The 25,575-nt window shown below is 36.0% G+C and overlaps 3 protein-coding genes across 3 annotated transcripts; 1 reads left to right on the top strand and 2 right to left on the bottom strand.

The window, feature by feature from the left end:
- The first annotated feature begins 12,186 nt into the window (after positions 1-12,186).
- LOC137711622 (protein cornichon homolog 4-like) lies at positions 12,187-15,778 on the top strand. Its single transcript, XM_068450878.1, has 4 exons — positions 12,187-12,497; positions 13,704-13,885; positions 15,303-15,425; positions 15,525-15,778. Exons 1-4 carry the CDS (start codon positions 12,426-12,428, stop codon positions 15,556-15,558), a joined length of 411 nt encoding a protein of 136 aa, XP_068306979.1. The 5' UTR covers positions 12,187-12,425; the 3' UTR covers positions 15,559-15,778.
- Positions 15,779-15,950: 172 nt separating this feature from the next.
- Positions 15,951-17,533, bottom strand: LOC137711621 (uncharacterized). Its single transcript, XM_068450877.1, has 2 exons — positions 17,074-17,533; positions 15,951-16,976 (listed from the first exon to the last, which is right to left on the bottom strand). Exons 1-2 carry the CDS (start codon positions 17,485-17,487, stop codon positions 16,440-16,442), a joined length of 951 nt encoding a protein of 316 aa, XP_068306978.1. The 5' UTR covers positions 17,488-17,533; the 3' UTR covers positions 15,951-16,439.
- A 39-nt stretch (positions 17,534-17,572) lies between these two features.
- LOC137710009 (protein ALP1-like) lies at positions 17,573-18,924 on the bottom strand. The gene is made up of 3 exons (XM_068448976.1): positions 18,454-18,924; positions 18,140-18,365; positions 17,573-18,048 (listed from the first exon to the last, which is right to left on the bottom strand). Exons 1-3 carry the CDS (start codon positions 18,922-18,924, stop codon positions 17,591-17,593), a joined length of 1,155 nt encoding a protein of 384 aa, XP_068305077.1. The 3' UTR covers positions 17,573-17,590.
- Positions 18,925-25,575: the final 6,651 nt, after the last annotated feature.

Below are 25,575 nucleotides of genomic sequence, written 5' to 3' on the forward strand. Positions count from 1 at the left end.
GTTAATTCATAGTTGTTTTAGTAGTTTAAGCCATTTTCGTGTGTTTTTAGGTTCATATGGCTAAGGAAGCAAAAAGATGCATTTTGGAGCATTTTGGAGCGAAATTGGACTTGGAATGGATAGCTTATGTTTGAAGCAAAAGGAATGGACGAAATTGAAGGATTCCTAATCCATTGCAGCCACATGCACATTCAATCATTCACACCAAAACCTTGCACATGCTTTCCCATTTCATTATTCATTCACTTTGCAGCCACCATTCACTCTTTAATCCACATGCATTCATCATCATTCACCCTAGCTTTAATTCACATGCAAACACATTCATTTTCAGCACCAAACACCATCATTGCCGTGCATCCCATTCCATCTCCCACTCTTTAATCCATTGCAGCCACATGCACTCCCTTTAATTAATTCAACCTAGTTGTCAAAGCACATGCACATTCACCCTTCATTCCAGCCATTCCACATGCATTTCCAACCCACATGCACCCTTTAATCATTCAACCATGCAGCCACACATTCACCCACATGCATTCCCCCTTTAATCCACATGCTTTTCCATTTCAGATTGCATTCCCACTCACCACAAATCAGCCACATGCATTCACTCTTCATAAATCAGCCACATGCATTCATCATCATAACCTAGCTGTCATGTTCCCTCTCCCATCCAAACCTAGCTGTCATGTTCCCTCTCCCATCCATTCATCTCCCTATAAAAACCATACACACTTCACACAACATTCATTCATTCTTCCATTTCAGAAATTCACCCATTCACACATCAAAACTGCCCTTTGGCCGTGAGTTCCCTATTAATCCAAACACCACCAGAAATTCAGCCATTCCACCACTCCCCAAACCATTCACACCATCAAACTATCCTTAGACCTTGTGCTACAACGAAGAGGAAGAGAAGAGTGCCTAAACGTTCATACAATTCAAGTTTGAGTTGTTGGAATGTTTAGGTGTTTCTTTGATTTCAATGTTTAATTTCAATACTCTTTGTTTTGTACGAATGAGGAATGGAAGAGAAGAGTGCCTAAACGTTCATACAATTCAAGTTTGAGTTGTTGGAATGTTTAGGTGTTTCTTTGATTCTCTTTATTTTGTACGTATGAGGAACTAAACCCCCCCTTGGCTAGGGGGGATTCGAAATATATGTTTATGCTTGCATTTTGATTTGATTACTTCTAATTGCGTTTCATAAGTTGTGGATTCAATTTGTTTAACTGTTTGATTGATAACTTATTTATGTATGTTTATTGAGAGTGCACGCTTAATTTTCATGCATGAATATGACGCTAGAATATAAGTGAGTTTCACCTAATAGTTACGAACTTATATTCACAAGTAGTGGAGGTTGCTTATAAACAATCGCGTTAAATGAATTCTTGGCATAAGTTTCATGTGTATTCCATAGTAACGAATGCCTCGTTGATGTTTATGATTTCCGTTGAACTTAATGATCTTTGTTGAATGTCTCTATCATGCGTATTCCATAGTTAGGGACTTTGATTAGGAATAATTTGGTTGTAATGCGTATTCCATTCAATCCAATGAATCTAGGGAAATCTGAAAGTTAATTTAAGCGGACCTAATTAAGTTGGAGCGTTGAGAAGTCATGGTTTATTGAAATGCAATTGGAAATCATTTTATTATGCAAGTGTAACATGTATGGAGATGAACCCCTTAGCTATTCTATCATCCATTCATTCCATTTCATCAATTTCATATTTACATTCTGTTTTAATTGCAATTTGTTCATTTAATTTAATTTCGTATAAACCTAAATCCCCCTTTACTTTAATGTCAAATTAGTTAGAAATCAATTTAGTTTGTGTTTTTAAGAGTCTTGAGTCAAGTTACAACTTAATTTCGTCCAAATTTGTGTTTATACTCAAAACTGCCCAGAAAGTGGTTTTTAGGCAGATTTGAGTGTAGTTGTGCTGTTTTGAGTCTTTTAGTTTGTTTGAGTGTTTTAAAGTTTAGTTTTGCATTCCTTGAGTCTAGTGTAGTGTTTTATATTGTGTTTTTACGTTTTTGAGTCAAATCCAAGTGATTAACAATCCCTCCTAATCCCTGGTCCAGAACGATCCCTACTTACATACTTACTACAATTGTCAAAAAGAGGGTTTAATTTGTGTGCTTAACTATTTTCGCATCAGCAACTCAATTTGGCATCAAATTCGCCATCCACGAGATTCGAACCTAAGACTTCTCACTTACAAAAGAAATACCACCAGACCATAGTATTGAATGACATTCTTTTACTATCTAAATTAATCTAGAATGGAAATGAAGTTATAAATCTAGAATACAATCATTGACTTTTTTAGACCATGTTTTCAAGGCTAGGAGTATAATCATTCCAAACCTACTCGAATGTTTAAAATGCTAAAATATAGTCATTGACTTGTAAGTTTTCTTTTTATCTATTAAAAGCCTAAGATATCCCACACTTCGGAAGGTTCGACTAATCCTCACTGGGGAACTCTCCTTGACTGCTTTCACTGAAGAATATATAGGCAAATTTGATAATAACTTGTTCATCATATACTGTGATATGTGCTTTAATCTTGGAGCAGTCACATCTTCGAGGCCTCATTGGCTCAATGGAATATGGAAATTAGTGTTTACTTTGTTAATTCAATTGTTCTTTTTAATGTTTTCAATATCACGGTTTTGTTTTTGGGAACTTACACAAGAACTTCTTAGTGGATCATCCATCCTGGGATTGTTCTCGTGCGAACTCGCTAAACTTCGGATTTCCAATAGAATCCGAAGCCAGTGAGCTCCCAAAAGGCTTCGTGCTAGGTAGAGATGGGAATATATATATAAGGCTTACAAGATCCACTCCCCTGGGCGATGTGGGATGTAATAGTTAGGGAGACCATCTAATTAAACTATATTTTGTAAATCATATAATGTGGTTATTGATAATTGAATTATTACTTAAGTGTTAGTTTACGTGCTTTTTTTTCTATTTGTGACACATCACATAGTTTGCAAATTTGGTCTGCAAATGAAAATGATTTCTCTAAACTTTTTAATTTTTAGGGAGCTTTAATGAAAATGATTTATCTAAACTATTTATTAATCAAAAATAATTTAATAACTTTATTTAATGAAAAAGAAAACCTAAACTTTAATAAAAAAATTTAATGAAAATGACTAAAGTTTAATATAATATAAAATAAAATAAAATAAAAAAGTAACAAAAAAACTCCATCATTTTTTAACACTAATTATTTCTTAGATTGACTATTTCTAAAACCGGATATGGGTACTATACTATTTTTAAACTGAACATTGACTATTTTGAAAACTAAATGCAGGTACTCTCACTATTTCTTAAACTCAACACTAATATTGTCACTATTTCTTAAACTCAACACACATTATTTCTAAAACTGAATATAGGTACTATTTCAGAAACTGAACACGGGTTGGCATGCGCCTTGCAGGTGCTTTTGATTCCTTTTTTTCTTCTTTTTCATTCTTTTGTCTTTATCATTAAATAAAGTTATTAAATGGTGCTTTGTTAAAATTCCAAGTTTTGACACCCTTTTTCATTAGTTTTCCTTAATTTTTATCCAATCGTCAAGGAGAAATATTGAATGATAAGTGGCCACAATTTTCTTGAACCATAAAATCTAAGAGAACAAGAGTATACCACAAATTAGAGGTCATTCCTTTCCACTTTTATGGATGGATGGTGGTTTGGTTTGTCAATGTTTATGACTGAAATAAAATATTGTATTTATTACATAGTGCTCGCGCTCATCATCAAAGATGTCCACATGCAAACCTCCTCCTTATAACAATTGGGGGAATGCTACCAACATTCACACTTGAAATTAGTACCAAGTGAAATATCCTTCAATTAAATGTGCTTATTTGACTAGTCGTCAACACTAGTCAACTAAAATCAGATATGTTAGTTTATCAATAGCAGAGGTGGTCAATTTAAAGCTTGGTTTACTGAAGTGTTCCTAGTTAACTAAGATCCAATTTAGTGCACATTTTAACTCTAACAAGCTTAATTGCATGGACTTATGTATTTGCAAATAATGATGAACATATATCACAAGCAAAGAGTAAGATAAGTAAACTAGAAAAGAAATCAACTGCAAAAGGAGTTTTTGGTCGGAAGAACCCATCTCTAGGTTAAAAATAGGGGATTCTTAACTAAGTCCAATCCACTAGTGTAAACAAAATTCTTGCAGAGTACCATGCGAAGCTTAATTTCTAGACTTAGTCTACAGAGTAGCTTCACCTTTGTGTAACCTTGCCTTATACAAGAAGGATTCTTTCGATCTTCACGAAGTGACAGCTCTTCCTGAGCTCTTCATGTTGTGTCACCGAAACCAAATCAACTTATGTATATGATGTTAGGGTGAAGTTGATGTAAATCTGATGTGAAAATTAACTTAACACACAAATTAAACCCTATTTGTGACAATTGTAGTATATATGCAAGTAGGGATCGTTCTAGACCGGGAATTAACTAGGGATGCTAATCAACACAATTAAGACTCAAAAACACTAATTTAGACTCTATAGACTCAAAACTAACTTAAAACGCTTAAAACAGCAACAAACACTCAAAAAGACTCAATTGTAGACCTAACAAGTGATTTTGACGAAAATAAAACTTAACTTGACTCAAAAGACTAAAAGAAAACAAATTTTGACTCAAATAACAAGACTAAATGAAAGGGGATTGTTTTTGACAAATTTAAAACTTAAAACATAAACTTTGTAGAAAACACTTTGTAAAAACGAATTTGGGTGAATTAAATGGGTGAAAGGCTAGTCAAAGGGTCCTTCTCCACACATGATATATGCATACAAACCAATTTCCAGTTATTATTCCTTTAGACTATGAATGACAACGCCCCAAGTTAGTTGCATCGCACAACTAACCATCAAATTTTCCTTATTCCATTGAATTGAATGAATATGCATTACAACCAAATATCTTTCTCAAGTTCCTTATATGAAACGCATAATAAAGATACATATCAAAAGTCATTAAGTTTTGTGAAAATCATAAGCATTGACAAGGCATTCATCACTATGAAACGCATAAGACTCATACCAAGGATTTACTTAGCACGATTGTGACTAGCAACCTCCACTACTTGTGAATATAAGTGAATAACTATTACGTGAAACTCCCTTATACTCTAGCATCAAATTCATCCATGCAAATTAAGTGTCGACCCTCAACCAACACACATAAACAAGCTTTAATAACTCAGATAAGCAAATCACATTCAAGACTTAAGAAACAATAACTGGACGTAATCAATTCATATAAAACATATAATCATGGCTTCGAATTCACCTCTAACTAAAAAGAAATTAGTTCCACATGTTCATCATAATTGAAAACTAAATTAATATAAACATCAAACTAAAACTAAGGATAGAAAGAACCAAGAAATGCTCCACACTCCAATGGCATGCACGGCACTCCCTTGGATGGTAGATTGCACCAGTCTTTTTCTCCTTCCTTCCTTGCTTGCGGCACTAGGGTGATGTGCTGTGAATTATGGTGTTTGATGGCTGAATGTATGAATGAATGACTGAGTGAATGGATGGTTTGAATGCTGCGGCATAGGCTTGTATTTATAGGGCTGAAACCCTAAGGAAATCAGATTAGGGTGCGGTAGAAATCAGGTCGGAAAAGGTTTACATAATCCTAGGGGAAAAGGACTAGGATTCCACGGCAAAGACCAAGGAAGAATGGGAAAATGATTGCAGATTCTACAGCTTCTAGAATAGGGGGAGGTGCCACTTTTGTAGGAATTCTAGAAACAATGTGTTTTGTGGCAGAAATAGGACTTCTAGAAGGGATAAATGGCAGATTTCTAGAAGAACTTTGACTAAGGGGTGCGGCACCTTTGTGGAGAGGGATTACAACTCCTAAACCTTCAAGGAATGGTATATATGCGGCACATAAAGGATTAGGCTTCTAGAATCTGAGTTATGTGTTTAAATGTATATCTAATCCCTTCTAAATAGCTAGAATTAAGGCACAAACTGATTTGGATAAGATAAGATAGGATATGATAAGGTTGGTTAAGATAAGGTAAGATAAGGTTGGATAAGGTTCCTTATTTCTTGCTCCTTCCTTATCTTCTTTGTATTTGAACTTCTTTCTCCAGATTTGTAACCTTTCCTAGCCTCTCTTGACTTCAATTTCGTCCATCTACTTTGCTCCATAGTTAAGCTATCCAATCCATGCCCAAAACTGCTCCAAATGGCTCCAAAATGCACTTTCTTGCTCCTTTTGTCATTAGGACCTAAAAACATACGAAAATAGCTTAAAAGACTATAATAAGTAGTAATTGACTCACTAAATGCAAGGAAACAACATAGCTAAGTAGCATAAATATGCTCCTATCAAAATCTATATTCAATGTCTAGTCAGTTTCACCAGTGAAATACTTGAAAGATGAAATTGACGTGAATCCAAAAATAGGTTAATTCAAAGATTTAAAACTAGAAAAACTTGACCAAAAACATGAATCAAAATCACAAAGACAATGCTACCCTAATATGCAACGATGCAAGTATTTAGTGCATAAGTGTGATATTGTGGCTCAGGTTGTCACTAAGAACACAAGAGACAGCTCTAAGCTAAAAAGCACTATCTTTAAGAAAATATAAATCACCTATCAAATTGAAATGAAACCCTAAATTGAGATTTTAAAGAGGCTTGAGTTTGAGACAAGAAAATGGATCAAAAAAAGACACATGTCATGTGCAAAAGCAATCTGGAAAGATCTAGGGCTAAAAATCCATTTTTAGGAAAAAAATTTGTCAAAAGGCCCACGTAGGTTGTCTTAAAGTGTGCCCAGCTCATGTGAAAGCAATAAGAAGTTTTCACAAGATAGAACCACTAGACAAAATGTACTGAAAAAATTACCATGAAATGCATATGAATGAACAAACCTTTGATGTAAGAAGTTAAGCTCTTAAGAAAATATTTCCATCAGCATTGATCCCAAAAGTGACATTTGAACCCTAAATCTAACTAGAGCATGTGTGGTACAATTTACAATATTTGACAAGGGAAACCAAATAATAATTCTAGACTTCACAATCTCCCCCTTTAGTTTTCCTTGACAAAATAACCCAAACCCTATAACTAAGTTCACTCAAACTCACTCAAGAAAACCCAAAGAACAAATCCTGCATAAAAACACTCTTGACAAGAACAAGTGAAAAGGTTATCATGGGTAAAGCATTTGCAAGGAACATAAATTGTAACATTGTAAATGATTGCAACACAAATTTTTCTCCCCCATTTTGTAATGGCAAAGACAAAGGATGTAAATGGAATGACATGCTAATCTAACAGAATTGGATAAATGACTAAGCACATGCAAAGAATATTCAACAATCAAGATTAAGCCCAAGGTACAATTTTCGGTACCAACAATTCCGAGCATAAAAACATGTCAAAGTAATCTGTTCAAGTCACCCAACAAAACCAAGAGTAGTACACCCATTAATCCAAAAAAGTTGGAGTTTCAAATTACAACTTAAGCACAAATGTCTAATAATTGACCAAAAAATTGCTCTCTCCCATACAAGTGCTCTCCTACGATACTAACTCATAACCACTCACTCCCCCATAAGCTCAAAACTCCTCAAAGGAATAAGTCTTGGCAGTTTCGTCAACATCATCTTCGTCATCCGAGTAGGTAAACCTCACATGTTTTGCCTTGGGGATTGGAGGAGAGGGAAATTAATGAAATTCATGAGAGATCCCCTTACCCTTGGCAGCATAGATGGCAGCCATTTTGTAGCAACAGCACCAAAATGACTAGATGTGGTAGCAGAGAAATAAGAAGCAGATGGTGGGGCCACAAGATGTTGAGGTATAAACTTAAAAGGGCGCAGAGAAGTCTCAAGCACAAAGCAGGGTGGTTCATTGATGATTGAGAGGAACAGATCAAAGACTATGAAAAAGACGAGTGACTCATGTGAAGTGATGATACAGTTTAACCCATTGAAAATTGGAACTCAACAAATTATTTTCGAAGTAGATTAAGCTCAGACTCAAGACGACAATCTTTCTTCCCTGAGAAACATTAGGTGGAAGAGGCGGATAAGGATCACCATGAGCAACAACACACATCACGTTGCTCAGATCAATAAGACCTTTGTCCAAATCCTTTGTGGACCAAGGATAAACATCATCAGGATGAGATAGAACACTAACACACTGATAGAATAAAATAATAAGACATAATTGAATTGTAGAACCTCTTTGTTGCTTACTAGGAAGCTTTGTTTTGGACAGAACAGACTTAAAGATTAAGTACCCAAACGGAACATCTGACAGACTCAACATTGCATGTAGCACTTTGGCCGACTCTAAAGTGGAATTTCCATTATTAGAAGTACCCAGAATGTTTCTCCAAAGGAAATCAGACCAATTCCTATAAAAAAACTTAAGTCGAGACTTAGATGCTTAACCTTTTGACAAAGGAATGGATATATCTAGATAGGCTTCACAATGATAAGTTTTCATGTCGTAATGACAAGTGATGAGGTTAAAATTATACATATCAGCAGCGCATAAGGGTTCAAGACCTAGGACCTCACATATAACCAAGGAATCAAATGGAACATACACTCCATGCATATAAACTTGGCCACCAAACTTAGGAAACTTGGAAGGGATATTAGCATAAAACTCTTGACCATTGACAGATTGAAGACAAAATGAGGTGAGTGTACCTTGTGTAAGTTATAACAGTTCATGAGGTTGTCAGAGAGAATGGCATCGAGAATAGTTAAATCATCCCAAATGATCATACGCTCAGGAATAACTTTCCAAGCTGCTATAATTTGAAGAAATTTTTCGCGCGAGTGGTGGGAAAGTAGGAGGATATTCATTGGAGGTTTCGTCCACAACATCTCTTGCAATTTGAGAGCGAGTTTTCCGGCGAAGGAGAAGAGATTGAGAACTGGAGTGGCGGAGTGACTCTCGATTTGAAGACATGATCGACAAACATTTTCGGTGACAGTTGATCGGAGTTTGAGAAATGAGAGGGTACAAGGATGAAGAAAAACAACACAAATTAGGGTGAACATAAAAACCCAATGAGGTTAGAAGAAGTTATAGCCTAGGATAATGTGAAGTTAATCTGGGCCGTAGAGATGACACAAACAGTTGAGATGGGAAGGTTAAAACACTAAGTACAAAGATAGAAATACCCTAAATGAACACCTCTTTTCTGCTAAGTACCAGCGACAGGATAGAAAAAACAAACACCTATTTTGAAAACAATTTAGTGCCAAAAGCAATGGCCAGAAAGAATACCACACTCAAGACCAATAGATAACACAAGAGATGAGCACATTGTTGGCACCATTAAGCTACAGCTAATCATACGTTTCTCACAGAGAACACAAATAAACACAGCTCCAATATCTTTGCTTCTAAAAAAAATAAATAAATAAATAAAATTAAAAAATTAAAAAATTAAAAAAAAACCAGAGCTAAACTCAATTAAGTACTTGAAAGGAAATATGCTATGCAGTATTATAGATATAGATCTTCAAAGTTATACATGGACAGAAAAACATAGATTAATACAAGTTTATATTGCATCCATGATCTGTCAAGGTATAGGAATAGGATTGGAGATAGTCATCTTTAAATCAAAACTTCATTCCACTAAGCTCAAGATTAATATAAAGGCTAACTGAGCTTTTAATAATCCATTAAGTTCAAGAAACAACACTTGGAACATAAATATAGCAAATGAGCATTATCTAGTTTTAAAACACAAGTCTCATCAAACATAGAGTTATACATGGAAGACTAGTATAGACTTCTTTTACAGATGCAACAAAAGTAGCAACTCTTTCTTCATCTTTTGATGACTTGTCAGAACAGACAAAATCATGATCTTCATTGTCACTCCATGTAGCCATCATGGCTTTGTCACGCTTCTAACTGGATATTTTGTTGTTTGCACACTCAACAACACAATGTCTTATTCCACCACATTCGAAACATGGTCCAGGTACACTTGAAGATGACTTGTCTCTTCTACTAACAAACCTTCCTAATTTCTGTCTAAAAGTCAACTTTTCATGTTCTTGACCAAAGTGATTATTTGATGACTCCCCAAACTTTTTAACTTCTTTTCCTTTGTTCTTGAAAATCTTTCAAAATTGTTTAACAAATAAGGCAAGATCATTAGCAAAAGATTGATCACATGATTTATTTATAGCTTGAGATTTGTCAACACTTTGAAGAGCAACCTCTTTTTTCTTATTGGAATCACCTTCATCCATGTCCAGCTTCATCTCATAGGTGATGAGTTTGCCAACCAATTTTCCAAGTTTAATCTCATTCAGGTCTTGAAATTCTTGTATAGCAGCTTTCTTTGCTTGAAATATCTTAGGTAAGGTCCTTAAGATCTTTTGGACAATTGTCTCATCAATAGGTTTTCCCAACCCCAATGCCTCATTAGTCAACATTTCAACTTTCTCATAAAAGACCGAGAAGGTCTCAAACTCCAACATTCTTAAATCTTCAAACTTTGAAAGAATCATTTGGAGTTTAAGATCCCTCACTTGTTTGTCACCTTCATGTAGAATTCTCAGTTTGTCCTATGCTTTTTTTTGCGATGGAGCAATAACAAATATGTGCAAACTGAGTAGGCAAGATAGCAAAGACAATGACATTCCATGCTTTTCTGTTAGCCATAACTAAAGTAATCTCCCCTTAAGTCCACTCACCTTTGGCCTTTACCACAAATTCTCCATCGACAGTCCACCAATGAACCTTCCATTCAAATCTACAATAATTAAATCATGTGCTTCCAGAAAGATATGAAACTTGTCGCTCCATGCAGCATAGTTTGTTCCATCAAAGAACGGAGAAGAGTTTCAAGATCCAGCAACACTATGACGTTCCATTGCGAGATTCCACACAATGCCAGTAGCTCCCAAAGATCACTCTACGTATATCTAGAGCAAGGCTCTAATACCAATTGAAATTGGTACGCAGAGTATCCTGCAATTAAAAATCTATATATGTGTTTGTCTGACTAAATCAACACCAATCAACTAAGATTAGATATGTTAGTTTACCAACAACGGAAGTAGTCAATTTAAAACTTGGTTTACTGAAGTGTTACTAGCTAACTAAGATCCAGTTCAGTGCACATTTTAACTCAGACAAGCTTAGTTGCAAATAATGATGGATGCATATCACAAACAAAGAAAAAGATAAGTAAACTAGAATAGCAATAAATTGCATTAGGAGTTTTTGGCCAAAAAACCCACCTCTGGGTTAAAAAATCGAAGACTCTCCATTGAGTCCAATCCACTAGTGTAAACAAGATTCTTACAAAGTACCATGCAAAGCTCAATTTCTAGACCCGTGATGCGTTGAAGTTTGCAAAAGTCAAGGATTTTCAAGATGTATTTATTTAAGGTAACTCCAATCTCATTATTGACTCCATTTTGACCAAGCGCAAAACATCTTGGCAATTGAAGACTATTATTGAGGACATCACATTATTGGCACGATACCTTCTTCTCTACCTTGGGCTCATGTCTTTTGGGCACTGAATTTTCTAATTGATGTCAATACTAGAGTTGGACACTTATATATGGGATAGGTCCTTACCCACTATTCTTAGAAATGTTTTTCTTTTTTATTGTACCGGAAATTGTTGTACTCAAGGTTTCTCTTTGAATAAATTTTCTTTCTATTAAAAACAAATGTGTTATTAATATTTTTATTAAAAAGTGAGTAAACAAATAGGCCAATGAGTTGGGTTTAGGAGCTGTCTTTGTTTAAACTGTTTTGTTACAATTTAGTGGTATTCCTCTTCACTTGTAAGTGAGAAGTCTTAGATTCGATTCTCGCCAAAGGTGAATTTGAACCGTATTATTGTTAGCCCATTGTGAAGCCACTCAATACAATAGTCTGATGGTATTCATCTTCACTTGTAAGTGAGAGGTCTTAATTCGAATCTGGTGAGTGACGAATTTAATATCAAATTAAATTATTTATTATGTGACTTAATCGAATTTTTTTATTTTAGTGTAAAATATATGGTTGTGCTAAAAATACACCTGGGAAGAATGGGTATTATCGGTCTTTGATTATGAAAAAAAATAAATGCACCGCGTTAGCTTTACAGCCTTGACCACCGAATCCTCAGTCTCCTCTTCCGACCGTCCGAAAGAACAAAAAAGTTCCGCTCCGATCCTTTCACACCCACAGCAAAAGCCACAGACCCAACCAGCCGCGCGAACTGCGCACCATGCGCCTCTGTTAGCACATCTCAGACTGTGGGGCTGCTATCGTGCGCACATAGAATCGAAGTTAGAAGTCAGGACTGAGAGAGGAAGAGAAGGCAGTGAGCATGGGAGATCTCTACGTTTGGCTCATCTCCTTCTTCTTCCTCATTGCCCTGCTCGCCCTTGTTGTTTTCCAGGTCAAATCCTCCCTAGAAAACTCCCTTTCAATTTCAATCGATTTATCTGTTTAATCTCGATTTTTTCACACTTTTATGAGCTCATTCTTTTAATTTCAATTTTATAATTTAGATTTACTCCTGAAAAGAAGAAATTTTATACCTTGATCATCAAAATGTTACTTTTAGTTTAAAGGGTCTCTGTGTGTATATGAAAATGTGTGCTTTTGGCAGTGTCTTTATATTTTGGCTATAAAAGAATGAAGAAATTAGGTGTTTATGCTAGATGTGATTGAAATACATTTTCCCTTTTGCGTAAATTGTGTGTGTCGTGTAGCACGTTAGTTTCTCTGCTTATTTCGAGCTTAATCGTGCATTGCAATGGCTTATTTTGAGTTTAATCGTGCATTGCTAAGGCTTATTTCAAGCTTAATCGTCATTGCTATGGCTTACTTCGAGTTTAATTGTGCATTGCTATGGCTTATTTCGTAGCATTCTTCACTAGTCAAACAGTAAAATGCTTTTTCTTTCCTTAGGTAGGATGCTTAGAGTGCCTTTTCATTTTAGTTCGTTTACGTTTTTATTCTTTTGTAATGGTGTTCAGTTGCCTGCCCCTTAGTTTCGTTTTGTTTCTTATGGTGTTGGGATGAAGTTTTCCCAGATTCATGGGACCAGAGATTGGAATTGTTTAACCAAAATGTACGAACAACAGAAACATTTATCAAACTGAAACTGTCACCAAAGTTTTTTCTTTTGGAAAAGGAAAAAAAAATGACATCTTGGGTTGAAAGAAAATGACATCTTTGGAACCAAAAGTTTGTGGTTTTTACCCTTTAACCGTGGTAGTTACTAGTTAAGGTTTTCTTGTGCTGCCTGTTTTTGTCCTTCCATTTTACAGTTTTACTGGACTTGGATTGGTAACCCCATTATGTTAACTTTTACAGTAGCTTGTTGTGGTGCTTAATCGCTAATTAATCTTGGATTGGTGATGGTAATGCTATGGCTCAGAGATCAACTGTTTTGAAATTGAATTGGCTGGTGTTAAGATTATGCTGGGACAAAGATGTAACTACATTTTTTTGTGGTTGGAAGTGTGTTGGAAAGTATATTTAATATATGGTTGGTTTTTATATATGCTATAGCATCCTTGTGGCATAATGCTATTGCTACTCTTGTATTGTTTAGCGATATAAAACATGAAATTTAACACTTAAAAAATTGTTGCAGCTGATGTGCCTGGCAGATCTTGAGTTTGATTATATCAACCCTTATGACTCTTCAAATCGGATAAACAAAGTGATTTTGCCAGAGTATATTACAGAAGGAGTTTTGTGTGCTTTCTTTCTTATAACAGGGCATTGGTGCATGTCACTGTTTTGTGGTCCATACCTCTATTATAATGTGAAACTGTAAGTTCTCTTGCATTCCATATATTCTAATGCTATGCATTGTGATTATTGTAAAGTTGGAACCTAAGCAACGATAAGGAAAAGTGGAAGCTAGGATTACCAAAATCAAGAAATATGCAAAAGTAATAGTCGATAGAAAATCAAACAAAAAGGGAAATAATCCTTGAGATGAACGACAAGATAAACACTCAGAAGATAGAGTTGAATCGCCTGGGGTGGAGGGCTGGGGAGGCAGCTATATCACAAGTTTTTTGGCTAGAAAGTTAAAGTCATGTACTTTTGTTCCAAAATTGTAGACATCTAAGCACGCCCTTATATATAAATATGTGACAGTGGGGTTGGGGTGGAAAATTTCGTACAAATGATGCATAATATTCTATTAAGATAAATATTAGAACGCTTCTCCAAGGCTTCAAACTCTATTGTTGATATTTGGATGCATTTGGACCTTTTCACTTCTTCAATTGAGACATGTCATCTCTTTACACACAAAAATATGAACTTTAATGCTTTTGAATAGGAATTAATGATGAAAAATAGAAAATATTAAAAGTCTTGTAAAACAAGATGGCACATGTTATGTGAAGAAGTGAAAAGTGTTAGCTATCCCACATCAATGGTGGAAGTCAAATATAATGACTTTAAATAGGATTACCCCACTCTAACTAATACCAAGGCCTTTTGTGATAAAACCCCACACTTGACGGATTGGATAGGTGGTAATTACCAAGTTGGGGAGTATCGGTGTCGTTAGAGCGGGGCACCTCAAGCCCGTCAATCTAAATTCCAACGTGGTATCAGAGGGCCTTGATTACGAGCCCGTGCAAGCCAAAGTGCTTGTCACCAGGAAGTGTGGGCTTGGAAACAAGCCTGGACTCTTAACATAGAGCCGGCATCCGCCTGGAAGGAGTGAAAATAAGTTTGGACTCCATTGGAGCCAACCTCTGAGTTTCAATTGCCGATGTGTGGATCTCCACATGTGAACCACTAAATGAAGTCTCGCGCGAGGGGGCGTGATAGCTATCGCACATCAATGGGGGAAGTCAAATATAATGACTTTAAATAGGATTACCCCACTCTATCTAATACCGAGGTTTTTCTGATAAGACCTCACACTTGACGGATGGGGCAGGTGGTAATTACCAAGTTGAGGACAATATCGTTGTCGTTAGAGTGGGGCCCTCGGGTCCATCGATCTAAAATTCCAACAAAAAGGTCCAAATGCAAAGTTTGCTAGCATTTATTGTACATGGAAATGGTATGGTATGTTGCTCGTTGATGAGACTTAAACCCTATTTCCATGGACCATATGATGTAGCCATGATTTATGGACCAATTTTTCTTTTATTACAGTGATCGTGTCTTGGTGTTGTTAGCTGTTTTGTTTTCTGACTAAACATCCTGTTGTTTTGATTAGGTATATGAGAAAGAATCACCTGGTAGATGTTACTGAGATATTCAATATGCTCAACAAAGAAAAGAAGATCCGGCTTTTCAAACTCTTTTATCTTGTCGTCCTCCTGTTTCTCTCGATATTCTGGTACGGTTTCTCAGACATTTGCACTTATTCTTTGAGTTGTTGTTTTTCTTTCTGTTAATTACCGCTTTGTTACATCTCTGGCTCATACATTTGTTGTAGGATGATTCTAACTGCATTGGAAGACCATGAATAATTGGGGGACAATGGCTGCCTCAGCGGAAATATTCAGATTCGGAAACAATTGCCCTGTCTGCACGGTTGCTACTAATTGCTGCTCCTTTTCATGATTTATTGCCACTAAATTACAAATGATGTAATTTGTGGGAGATTGGATCGTAAATTAATTTGGTACAGTACTCTGACATTTTCGTATAACACTTCTGTAAGTTTGAGGGATTTAGGGTTGTGTTTTATAGATTTGCAGGTTCAAGCAATCTAAAACTCTTGTGCGTTTGTTGCACCGGACTGTCTCGGACTGGACTAGCTGCAGGGACTAAGTTGGACTGGCTTAGACTAGACTAAGCTGGACTAACTTAGTGAAGCGTTTGGTGCAGTGTCGGACTAAGAAGCAGGATAATGAAAACAGGATTATTCACCATATTTGTGTTTGCTTAGACTAGGATTACATTATTGTTCTATTTTAATAGCTCCAATACATGTGTCCAATGCCCTAAAAATTGGAGGGTTTGGAATTGGAATTGGGGTTGGCATAGGTGTAGCAGCATTAAAATTGAAATGGGAGTAACAATCCACAACTTGCCCTTAAAAGTTGATTTAATTTGTCTTCTTATCACACATTAAACGTCATTAGCCATCAAATACTTATATCAACATAACTTGATCCAAGGATTTCTTAGTCCGACAAATACATCATTCACTAAATTTTCATCTAGGATATTTTACAAAATGCCAGTTAACTATAGTATAGCATTCCAAAGTAGATCTCCATACTTTACAAAATCCTAGTTAACATTAGCCAAAATACGTCATAGTGCAAAGCTAAGTTAGAAGCCATAACCTAAGATTGTACGATTAATAAAATACATCCATGTCTAAGGGCACCACATAATATACTCATCCGCTTGCTTTGTCGCTTAAAAGCCTTTGGACGAACACTTTCTTGAGTCCCGAATTGATTGCCCTGAACACTCCCACATTTTGTGGTTTTTCCAAAATAAGAGTCAATGCATCAATTTGATCCATAGGAGAAAGACCCATTGCTTCAAGTTCGTTAGCTATGTCAGTATGATTTGCAGTACCTTGAACTAAAGCTTCAGTTACCATTTGCATCCTTTTCCCACTTTCAACATAAAATTCTTTCAGTCCACTAATAATTGCCTCGGTTCCATCACTTGAGTTTCCCATAGCTCTTTTCCTCTTTCTTTGGCTATTTTCAGATGGGGTGCTTTGTTGGCTTTGTTGGTTCATTGAAGATACAACATTTTCACCTCCAATATCACTTGCACCAACCTGAGCATGACTTTGTTCCTCCATCATTTCCGCAGGGGTTTCGGCTACATTACCCGTAGCCCGATCTTTTCCAAATATATATGCAAATCTATCGTACAGTTGAAAAGGTTTGCTTCTCCATCCATCAGCTTCTTTATTTTTCTAAGATTATATGAACATAGCAAAACTAAAATTTAGCATGCATAACAAATATAGCAGCAAGAATATAACTAATGTATAAATAAAATAGGATATGAACCTGCACATAAGAAAGCCATGCATCATCACTGTCAACTTCAACGCACTTTTTGACATCATTCCATGCAAATCCACTTGTGTTTATCATGTCAAGGACCAAACTATATGTTTTTTTCCATTTCTTCAACTTTGACTCAATATGTGGAGTTGCCTTTATATTTGAATTAGGACATAAAACATTGACAGCTTTCGCTATTTCAATCAAAGTACCTTGTTTGAAAGCACCTGTGTCACATCGTTGCTTCCGAGCAACAAAATCCTCAAGAACGGATAGTAATACTTCTTCCTCAAATGCTTCCCATTTACGCCTTCTTCCTTTTGGCTCTTGAGAAGCATTCAAATTATTGTGGTTATCCATACCTAAACAAAAAATATTTGAATGTACTAAAATACAATACAAAGAATCAATTTGCATAATATCCAATCAATTTTCATAATATCCAATCATTTTAATAATATCCAACATATGCATGATAAAAAGGAAAACTAAAATAAAATCTTATCATTAACACATATAGCTAGTTCGGTTGCTGGTTCCTAATTGCTCTCCACTCATTATACATTTCCTGAGCCATGGCATTCCTCTTTGCAGTCCACTGGTCAGATGTTTCAACACTACCAACATATTCACCTTCTTCTGTATTTTGTCCATCTTCTATTATTGGCACATTCTCCATTGGATCTACAGACATCTCTTGCCTAATAAGATTGTGTAGTAGACAACAAGCGGTAATTATTCGACCTTGTGTCCTTATCGGATAGAAAGATGGACTCCTTAGTATCCCCCACCTTCCTTTTAGCAAGCCAAAACAACGTTCAATTACATTCCTTGCCTTAGAATGCTTCATGTTAAAATATTCTTCCTTATTAGAAGGTGTTCGTCCTTCCCATTCAGATAAATGATAAGGTATTCCTCTATAGGGTGCAAGGAATCCTTCACCATTTGTATAACCACCATCTACAAGGTAATAATAACCTAATAAAAAAAAGACCTTATATTAGTATTTTGTAGTTCAAAAACAAAACTAGACCTAACTTACAAAGTTGAGACTAACTAATAATCTTACCCGTTGGTACCTTAAAACCATTAGGCCTAGTAATTGCATCATGTAGCACTCTAGAGTCTGATGCGGAACCCTCCCACCCTGGAAACACATATATGAACTGCATATCTCCTGAACACACACCTAATACATTAGTTGCGACTCGACCCTTTCTAGTTCGGTATCTTGGTTTGTCAATTTCAGGTACATGCACATCAATGTGTGTTCCATCTAATGCTCCCAAGCAATTCTAAAAAAAAAAAATAAGCTTTTGTTAATTTATACAAAGGGAATGAAGAGTTAAAGCTTAGGGAAAATGAAAATAATTATCAACATACCTTAAAACATCGCCACCTAGGATCTGTAGAATCAATAGGCACAGGTTGAGGGACTTTTAGTAGGATACCTTGTAATCGCAAAATTCCTTGCAATACACTATTGAAATACCTACTTATAGTCTCTTCCGACCTATAAAATCTACCACCAACACTACGAATTTTAGTATGATGTGCTAGTATTTGTAAAGTCATACACACCTGCTCCTCTACAGAGACCAAACCATCCGTTTTTATCCTCCCATCTTGACGAAGTAAGTCACATAATATGCCAAAAGTCCTTCTATCCATTCTCAATTCGTTGACACATTCAACATCAGTATTCCCTATTATACCATTCAGATAACACAAACTAATCTCTCGTCTAACAAGTGAACGGTTAGTCAAGGTGCGTCGTTCAACATGTCTCTGTTTTGCCCTTAGTATCAGCAACACAAGAATCGTACAAATGCAAATCGTCTCTAAATGAGACATCTCTAACAATAAGATCAATAAAAGCTTCCTTCGATCCATATCTATCCAAAAAAAAAAAAACGAAAAAAAATATTAAGGACATTATGCTACTGCACGCTTTCCATCTGGCACAAAGAACAAACCAAATAATATAATCCAGCTATGCTATATCAGCTGATAAAACAACATTACCGCAAATATCAAAAGCAAACTGAAACAAGTACAAAATTTCTAGGTATACTTATACCTAGAAAAATAGAAATCATGGAAAAATAGGTAGGGAAATGACAAGTTGCACTTGAACTAATCAATCGTGCAGTGTTTTGGTAATGGCAGTGGAGGAGATGGCGGAATTGGGGCAGGCACAGGCCCAGGTTATGGTGGCGGGGTGGGTGGTCATGACGAGAAGATGAACAAGGTCCATGGAAATATTCAGTGATTTTACTAGAATAAGATAAAATAACTATTATCCAATTTAGTATGGCTATGGTGACAAGAAGCAAGAAAAAACAAATAAGTCGTAGTTCTCTTCTGAAGGTATTTCCCCACTGTACCGGTAATATAGCGGTTACATGTAATAAAGTTAGTTTGGTTTGTATACAAGGTGTGTTGTTTCACTTAAACAGAGAAAGATGAATAGTTTGGTTTGTATACAAGGTGTGTTGTGATGCGATATTTATACGCACACAAACTAAACCCTATTTGTGACAATTGTAGTAATGATGTAAGTAGGGATCGTTCTAACCGGGGATTAACTAGGGATGCTAAATACTTGACTCAAATAAATAAAACTAACTTTTAAAACACTAAGACAAACTAAAAGAATCAAAACAAGTTTAAAAGACTCCAAATACTCAAAAACATAAAATAAGACAAATCAAATGAATAAGACTTAACAAAATAAGGGGGGTGATTGTGGTTGGACGAGATTAAATTAAATGGACAAATTGTAATTAAAGGCAAAACGTAAATATGAATGTGATGAAAATATGGATGATGGAATAGCCAAGGGGTTCTTCTCCACACATGTTACACTTGCATACAATATTGATTCTCAGTTGGTCTTTCGATAAGTTGTGAAACTCAATGCTCCAAGTTAATTAGGTCCGCTTAGATTAACTTTCAGATTTCCCTAAATTCGTTGGATTGAATGGAATACGCATTACAACCAAATTATTCTTAATCAAAGTCCCTAACTATGGAATACGCATGATAGAGACATTCAACAAAGATCATTAAGTTCAATGAAAATTATAAGTGTTGACGAGGCATTCGTTACTATGGAATACGCATGAAACTTATGCCAAGAATTCGTTTAACGCGATTGTTTATAAGCAACCTCCACTACTTGTGAATATAAGTTCATAACGATTAGGTGAAACTCACTTATATTCTAGCGTCATATTCATGCATGAAAATTAAGCTTGCAATCTCAATGAACATACATAAATAAATTATCAATCAAACAGTTAAACGAATTGAATCCACAACTTATGAAATTCCAACCAAAAGTAATCAATTCATATTGCAAATATAAACATAGTTTCGAATCACCCCCTAGCTAAAGGGGGTTTAGTTCCTCATAACTTTGAAATCAAAGAAACCCCTAAACATTCCAACAACTCAAACTTGAATTGTATGAACGTTTAGGCACTCTTCTCTTCCATTCTCATACGTACAAAACAAAGAGAATTAAATTTAAACTTTGAAATCAAAGAAACACCTAAAAATTCCAACAACTCAAACTTGAATTGTATGAACGTTTAGGCACTCTTTTCTTCCTCGTTGTTGTAGCACAAGGTCTAAGTAAGCTTTGGGGATTATGTGAAGTGTTTTGGAGGGATGGGAAGTGGTTGGATAGTGGCTGCAATGGAGGAGAAAAACTGCACAGAAATGGAAGGGGATTTGCGGCACAAGGGTTGTGTTTGTGTTGTGTGAAGTGTATGAAATGAGATGAATCCCTTGTGGCTAGGTTGCATGCTTATTTATAGGTAAATGAGAGGGAACATGACAGCTTGGAATAGGTGGAAATGTGGCTGCAAGTTTGGTGAATGATTATGAGTGAATGCATGTGAATGTGGCTAGGTTGGAAAGCTGGAATTTCTGGAATTGTAATGTACCCCACGGCATTGATTGTGTTTGAGTGTTTGTGGCTGCAATGTTTGTTGGTTAAAGATGCATGTGGATGTATTATACAATGGGAAAGTATGTGATTGACAATTAGGGTGAATGGTGGCTGCAATGATGAAGTGTGATGGCTGAAAATGCAAGGGAAGTGCACGGCATTGATTAGTTTTAGGTGCATGTGGCTGCAATGTTTGTTTGATGATGATGCATGTGATGGGTGGGAACAAAGGGGGAAACATGGCACAAGGGTGCTTGAGTGAATGATTGAATGTGCATGTGGATTAAAGAATGAGTGGTGGTGTAATGATGAAGTGAATGCATGTGTTGATGACTAGGTTAGTGGGTGGAAATCTGAAAATGGCATAAGGGAATGGGAGCTAATAAATAATGCATGTAGGGTTAGGAAATAAAATCATAACTTAAAGGGGGATGATTAAAGGGTGTTGAAAGGTTTTGCATGGCTTTGAAGTGATTGTGGATTGGGCTAGAGTTTAAGTACATGAAATGGACCCAAATTGCTCCTCCTTGCATGGCAAGGAATGGTGTTTGTGTTAAGCCCATGGCAAGGTGTTATGTGATTGGGTTAGGGCCATTGTTTTGTGTCTTCAAGTGCATACAAGGCCTTCAAATTCGTCCATCCTCTTGGCTCCATGGATAAGCTATCCAATCCATGCCCAAAAATGCTCCAAATGGCCTCAAAATGCACTTTCTTGCTCCCTAGGCCCTTAGAACCTGAAAACACACAAAAGAAGCATAAATGACTAAAATAACGAGAGAAACATAACGTAAATGCACGAGAACAAGCCATTTAAGTCGCATGAATATACTCCTATCAAATACCCCCACACTTAGCTTTTGCTAGTCCTCGAGCAAAACAGAATAAAAACAAATAAACAAAACGACACTAAACACGTAAAACACAACCTAAACCTTCCAACAACCGTCTTAGGGATTTCCAATGCACATGACATGTTAAAAATCATCATTCTCACAGATTTTAGTCATCTTCACACTTAAGTACATTCTTAATCATAGTCACCATATACTAGTTCACAATTAAGCATTTAAAACCATGTTTTGAATGTAGTAACATGCCTTAGAGAATTTGCTCAATTCCTTACAAGATATTGTTGATGTATAATTCCTTCCTAATGCTAGAATATATTTAGTATAATGGCACAAGCAAGGGTGTCGAATCCACAGGGACTAATTGGACCTATGTAATTACTTGTTTTGCAAGAACTTCTATGAAATGAACCAAACTAATCAAATTGAGCAGATTTGTTGTTGTTACTTGAAAGCATAAATAAAAGAAGTAAACACAACTAAATGAATCAACAACTAATAGAATAGGATAGTATCAATGGAAATGAAGCTAGGGATTCGGTTTCACCATTGCTCAACTAAGTCCATGTTTGTCAAGTTAGTTTGTACTCATTCATCTACCTATTTCTTGAGTTTGTTTCACTAGGATATGATCAACCATATGATGTGTGGATTTGATCAAATGTCTCTAATCGTGAACCTAATTGTGATGTGCAACTTTGGTTCATAATCAAGATTATGTAATGTACAAGAAACTTTCATAAAACCAAAGGGAGTAACTCGGCAGGATGTGTGCTAAACACTCCCTTCATTCATTCACATATCTACCAAGATTATGCATGATGTGTGCTTTAATCTTGGCTACCCAACTTAGTGATTAATTCAAATGATGATCAAACATTAAAATCAACATACTAAGTCACCATTAAAACAGAAAATGAAACAAGAAATAGATGGACAAACTGAGCATTCTAACTTAATTACATGGCAAACTTTGCAAGGCTACATCGAATCCCTATAGATAGATTAGTTACAATTCATGTTTACAGAATGTTTAACGTAAAAATACACAACATGAATGAACATAGAATGAAGTAGAAGGAACCCTTGAAGCAAAACTGATGTTGAAGTCCTTGAAGAGTTCCTTGGTGTTGCTTCTCCAAATGTGGTGCGGATGAAGTAGATTGGTTTGGTTTGAATGGTTTCTGCCCTTAGGACAGAAATGGACAGAGAATGGAGTGAAAATGGGAGAGGTTATGGGTGTGTAAATGGACTGAAATGAAGAGGAAAACTTGCGGATGGAAAAGGGAGAGAATAATGGACAGTTTTTGTGAAAGAGGGAGAATGTGTCGAATCTAAGAGGATGGTGAGTGAGAATGAGATAGAATGATGGGCAGAAAATGGAGCCAATGGAATGTGTGTAATGGAATGGTTTCAGAAGAAAACTTGCGGCCCCTCCTTTTTGTGTCAAGTGAGCATTGTTTATACAAAAAGAATGTGTCTTACACCATCAGATTGGATCTCTCAAATGTTTAATTCAGATAGCAGTGCATAAGTGATGGAATGGCATCAAATGAGCTGGACTTGAATGGGTTTCTGAGGAGTTGTTCCCACGGCATGGACAAGGTCTGCAAGTGTGTGGTTTGTTTAAACAAAATGCATGTGCAAAGCCTGCCACAAGTGAGTGGACAATCTGAAACTAGTTAGAATAATCTGGAATTGGGTATGGACATGCACGGGCTGGACATGAAGGGATGAGTTGGATTTCTGAAATGATGAAGTGGAGAAGTGGTGCGAGATTTATACGCACACAAATTAAACCCTCTTTTTGACAATTGTAGTATAAGTATAAGTAGGGATCGTTCTGGACCGGGGATTAGGAGGGATTGTTAATCACTTGGATTTGACTTAAAAACGTAAAAACATAATATAAAACACTAAACTAGACTCAAAGAATGTAAAACTAAACTTTAAAACTCTAAAACAAATCAAAAGACTCAAAATGCTTTTAAAAACACAAACTAAAATGCTATACTAAACTCGAAGAATTCAAAACTAAAAATAAAAAAGATTAAGACTAAGACTTAAACGAAATATGGGGGGATTGATTTTGGACGAATTTAAACTAAAATGGATAGATTGTAAAGAAAACAAATTGTAAATATGAAATTGACGGAAATGAATGGATGGTATGGCTAGCTAAGGGGTTCATCTCCATACATGTTACACTTGCATAATAAAATGATTTCCAATTGCATTTCAAGAAACCATGAATTCTCAACACCCCGGGTTAATTAGGTCCGCTTAAATTAACCGTCAAGTTTTCCTTAAGTTAATGAATTGGATGATTGCATACGACAACCCAAAGCATTCCTCACAAGTTCCCTACATGAATTGCATAATAGAGAAACAAGCAAGAATCATTAAGCATCATGAAAACTATAAGTGTTGACGAGGCATTCGTTACTATGATTGCATGAAACTTATGCCAAGAATTTGTTTAACGCGATTGTTTATAAGCAACCTCCACTACTTGTGAATATAAGTTCATAACTATTACGTGAAACTCACTTATATTCTAGCGTCATATTCATGCATGAAAATTAAGCGTTCATTCTCAATAAACATACATAAATAGGATATCAATCAAATAGTTAAACAAATTGAATTCACAACTTATGAAACGTAATTAAAAGTAATCAAATCATATTGCAAGCATAAACATATATTTCGAATCACCCCCTAGCTAGGGGGGGGTTTAGTTCCTCATACAAAACAAAGAGAATTAAAATTAAACATTGAAATCAAAGAAACACCTAAACATTCCAACAACTCAAACTTGAATTGTATGAACGTTTAGGCCCTCTTCTCTTCCTCTTCGTTGTAGCACAAGGTCTAAAGATAGTTGGTTTGGGGGGATGGAAGTGTGGAATGGAGTGGGGAATTATGGAAATAGGTGAGGAGTGGTGGAGAAAATGGAGAGAAACTCACGGCTAAGAGAGAAAGGGATGTGTTTGTGGTGTGTTGTGTATGAAATGAGATATCCTTGAATGAATGAATGCAAGGGTTTTTATAGGGAGAGAAAGGGGTGAATGTGCATGTGAGTGAGATGTGTAGGTGCTGAAAATGCATGTGAATGCATGCTGGAAATGGGAATGAAGGCCACGGCAAAGGAGGAATGTTGTGGTGCAATGATGATGTTTTGTGGCTGAATTGGTGGTGGAATTATGATGGGAATGCTAGATTGGAAAGCATGTGTTTGCTGAAATTGGATTAAAGAATGGGAATGCTAGGTTGGAGAAATGATTATGGATGCATTTGTTGAATGATTTGTGGTGCAATGATGAAGAGAAATTGCTAAAAATCTAAGGGGAAGGCACGGCAATGGTGGGGATTTATTTGGTGATGGGTGCATAGGCCACGGCATGGGTGAAGTTGTTTGATGATTTAAAATGTGGATGCATGATGAAGAGTTAATAAATAATGCATGTAGGGTTAGGAAATAAAATCATAACTTAAAGGGGGAATGATTAAAGGATGTGTCTAGGTTGGAAAGGTGTGGAGGATGGATGGAATTAGGGGGGGGATGCACGGCAATAAGGAAAGAATGAGTGGATGTGCAAATGTGTTTTAATTAATGAAAGTGTTTGGAGAATGAATGTAATGATGAAGAGTGAATAAAGAATGCATGTAGGGTTAGCTAGGTTGGCTTTGTTTGGG

Source organism: Pyrus communis, chromosome 12 (genome assembly GCF_963583255.1).
Source record: "Pyrus communis chromosome 12, drPyrComm1.1, whole genome shotgun sequence".
Taxonomy (NCBI): domain Eukaryota; kingdom Viridiplantae; phylum Streptophyta; class Magnoliopsida; order Rosales; family Rosaceae; genus Pyrus; species Pyrus communis.

Excerpts from the sequence above, each read along its gene's own strand:
- LOC137711622 (XM_068450878.1), top strand. The coding sequence starts at position 12,426 with ATGGGAGATCTCTACGTTTGGCTCATCTCCTTCTTCTTCCTCATTGCC. Across the intron at positions 12,498-13,703 it reads TCGCCCTTGTTGTTTTCCAG|CTGATGTGCCTGGCAGATCT; the intron begins GTCAAATCCTCC and ends AAATTGTTGCAG. Across the intron at positions 13,886-15,302 it reads CTCTATTATAATGTGAAACT|GTATATGAGAAAGAATCACC; the intron begins GTAAGTTCTCTT and ends TGTTTTGATTAG.
- LOC137711621 (XM_068450877.1), bottom strand. The coding sequence starts at position 17,487 with ATGCAAATTGATTCTTTGTATTGTATTTTAGTACATTCAAATATTTTT. Across the intron at positions 16,977-17,073 it reads CATGGCTTTCTTATGTGCAG|AAAAATAAAGAAGCTGATGG; the intron begins GTTCATATCCTA and ends ATATAATCTTAG.
- LOC137710009 (XM_068448976.1), bottom strand. The coding sequence starts at position 18,924 with ATGTCTCATTTAGAGACGATTTGCATTTGTACGATTCTTGTGTTGCTG. Across the intron at positions 18,366-18,453 it reads CTAGGTGGCGATGTTTTAAG|AATTGCTTGGGAGCATTAGA; the intron begins GTATGTTGATAA and ends TTTTTTTTTTAG. Across the intron at positions 18,049-18,139 it reads TGGTTTTAAGGTACCAACGG|GTTATTATTACCTTGTAGAT; the intron begins GTAAGATTATTA and ends TTTTTTTATTAG.